Source organism: Corvus brachyrhynchos, unplaced genomic scaffold (assembly GCF_000691975.1).
Source record: "Corvus brachyrhynchos isolate BGI_N302 unplaced genomic scaffold, ASM69197v1 scaffold618, whole genome shotgun sequence".
Taxonomy (NCBI): Eukaryota; Metazoa; Chordata; class Aves; order Passeriformes; family Corvidae; genus Corvus; species Corvus brachyrhynchos.
Genome location: NW_008239314.1, coordinates 68,207 through 70,325, shown reverse-complemented (window position 1 = coordinate 70,325; position 2,119 = coordinate 68,207). Strand labels below are relative to the sequence as shown.

The 2,119-nt window shown below is 64.2% G+C and overlaps 1 protein-coding gene across 1 annotated transcript; it reads right to left on the bottom strand.

Annotated features, from left to right (window-relative positions):
- Positions 1–13: 13 nt before the first annotated feature.
- CD79A (CD79a molecule) lies at positions 14–2,055 on the bottom strand. Its single transcript, XM_017740745.1, is given in 4 exon segments — positions 14–366; positions 436–623; positions 625–844; positions 1,555–2,055. Coding segments are annotated over 4 exon segments (786 nt in total). The 5' UTR covers positions 1,640–2,055; the 3' UTR covers positions 14–73.
- Positions 2,056–2,119: the final 64 nt, after the last annotated feature.

Here is a 2,119-nt window from a genome sequence, read left to right as displayed (position 1 = left end):
AGAGGGAATTGGGGGGTCTCCAGGGGAAAAATTAAGGGTGGCAGGGGGTATTCAGGGGTACCAGGAAGGGGATTTATGGGTACGGCAGGGGGTATTTAGGGGTACCAGAACGGGATTTATGGGTACCCCTGAATACCCAGGAGGAATTAGGGTTGTCAGGGCTGAAATAAGGGACACCAAGAACCAAAACCAGGGACACCAGGACCAGAATGAAGGGCGGGGGTCCCCCTTCTCGCCCCCTCCTCACCCTGAAGAGCAGCAGCAGCCCCGGCCCCGCGGCGCAGAGCAGCAGCAGCACCCCCTGCGCCGTCAGGATCCTGTTCTTGGTGGCCTCCCCCAGGTCCAGGAACGGCACTGGCACCGGCTCTGCCAGAGCGGGTGAGTCAGTCAGACCCCCAGAAACCCCCCAAATCCCTCCAAGAGACCCCCACTCACCACGGACCCGCACAAAAGTCCCACAGGAGCGTGCGGCCACCTTGCCGAACTCCACCCGGCAGAAGTAGAGCCCGCTGTGGTTGTGCTCCAGGTGCCGGAAGCTCAGCGTGGACAGATTGGCACGACCACCCACCTCGAGACCCTGGCCCGAGGCCGACACCTCCTGGGGCCAGCTGCAGCTCCAGCTGTCGCCGCGGTACGCCGGGGACCAGCCAGGTGACCTTGGCGGCCGCCGGCGCCTCGAAGCGGCACTCGAGGGTCAGGCGGTCCCCGAGGGCTCCGGAGCGGGGGGGGGGCCCGGGGCACACGGGGACCTCTGGCCAGGGGCCACAGGAGGGGCCAGAGCGAGGGGTGGTGTTCACAGCCAGGGAGGAAATCGGGAAATTGGTGTCGTTGTGGCACTTGGAACCTGTGACAACGAGGGGGTCATCGAGGGGCACTGACCCTGCTGGGGGGACACTGCAGACCACGGACCCCCATGGGCGGGGGGTCTCACACAGGCACCCTGCAGGTGACACCAGGGGGTCCCCACAGCCCCCCTCTGGCCCTCCCCCGCCTCCCCCCCCGAGTTTCAGTTCCCACTGGGGACAGGAAGCTCTGGGGACAGTCCTGGGGGGTCCCAGGGGACACTCTGGCACAGGTGGCTGGGGGGAAGCAGTCGATGGTTTTGGGGTCCCCCAGAGACCCCTGCCGGGTTCGGGGATCCCCATGGGCATGGGTAACGGGCACTAGGGACCCGCTGTTAGAGGCGTGAGGGGTGGGCACTGGTGGGACCCCCAAGATCCCCAGACCCAAGCCCTGGGACCCTGGAAGTGCTGAAGCACCCCAACCCAAATCCCGAGACCCCGGAAATGAGATCCTCAGGACTCCTGAGACCCCAGAAATGAGACTCTGAAACCCCCAGAGCCAAACCCTGAGATCCCTGAGACCGCTAAGACCTCCTGAGCCAAGCCCTCAGACCCTGGAACTCCTGAAACCCCCAGACCCAAACACAGGGACCCTCTGAGACCCCCAGGACCCAAACCACGGCACTCCAGAACCCATAAAACCCCCCAGATCCAAACTCAAACCCTGAGACTCCTGAAACCCCCCAGACCCAACTCCCCCCCCCAGTGATACCTGGGAGGAGGAGGAGGAAGATGAGGAGGGGGCTCGGGACCCCCTGTTTTGGGGCAGCCCCCCAGGTTTGGGGAGCGGCCTCCATCAGCTGCGTCCGCACAGGCCTTGAAGGAGATTTGCCCCAGTGCCCCGAGGGGAGGGAAATGGGGGGCCCCGCCCCATAGCCTTCCCAAAAAATCCCCTGGGACCTCAGAGGGGGGGATTAGGGGGGCAGGCGGGGGGCTTGGGGAATTGAGGGTCTCAGTGTTGGGGTGTTGGGATTTGGGTTTGGGGTCTCAGCGGTCTGGGGGTCTGAGTAACGGGATGTCACGGTTTGGGTTTTGGGGTTCCTGCGGTCTCAGCCATGGGGTCTCAGGGTTTGGGTCGGGTGGTCTCAGGGCTCCTGGTGTCTCACGGTTTGGATCCGGGGGTCTCAGGGGTCTGGGGTGCCAAGGCTCGGGTCTGGGGGTTTCCTGGTGGTCTCAGGGGTCCCGGAACCGTGGGCATTTCCGGCATTGGAGTGGGGGGCATGGGAGGGTGAACATTCTGCATTTGAGAAAAGTGAAACAGAGAAACTCTGAACAGG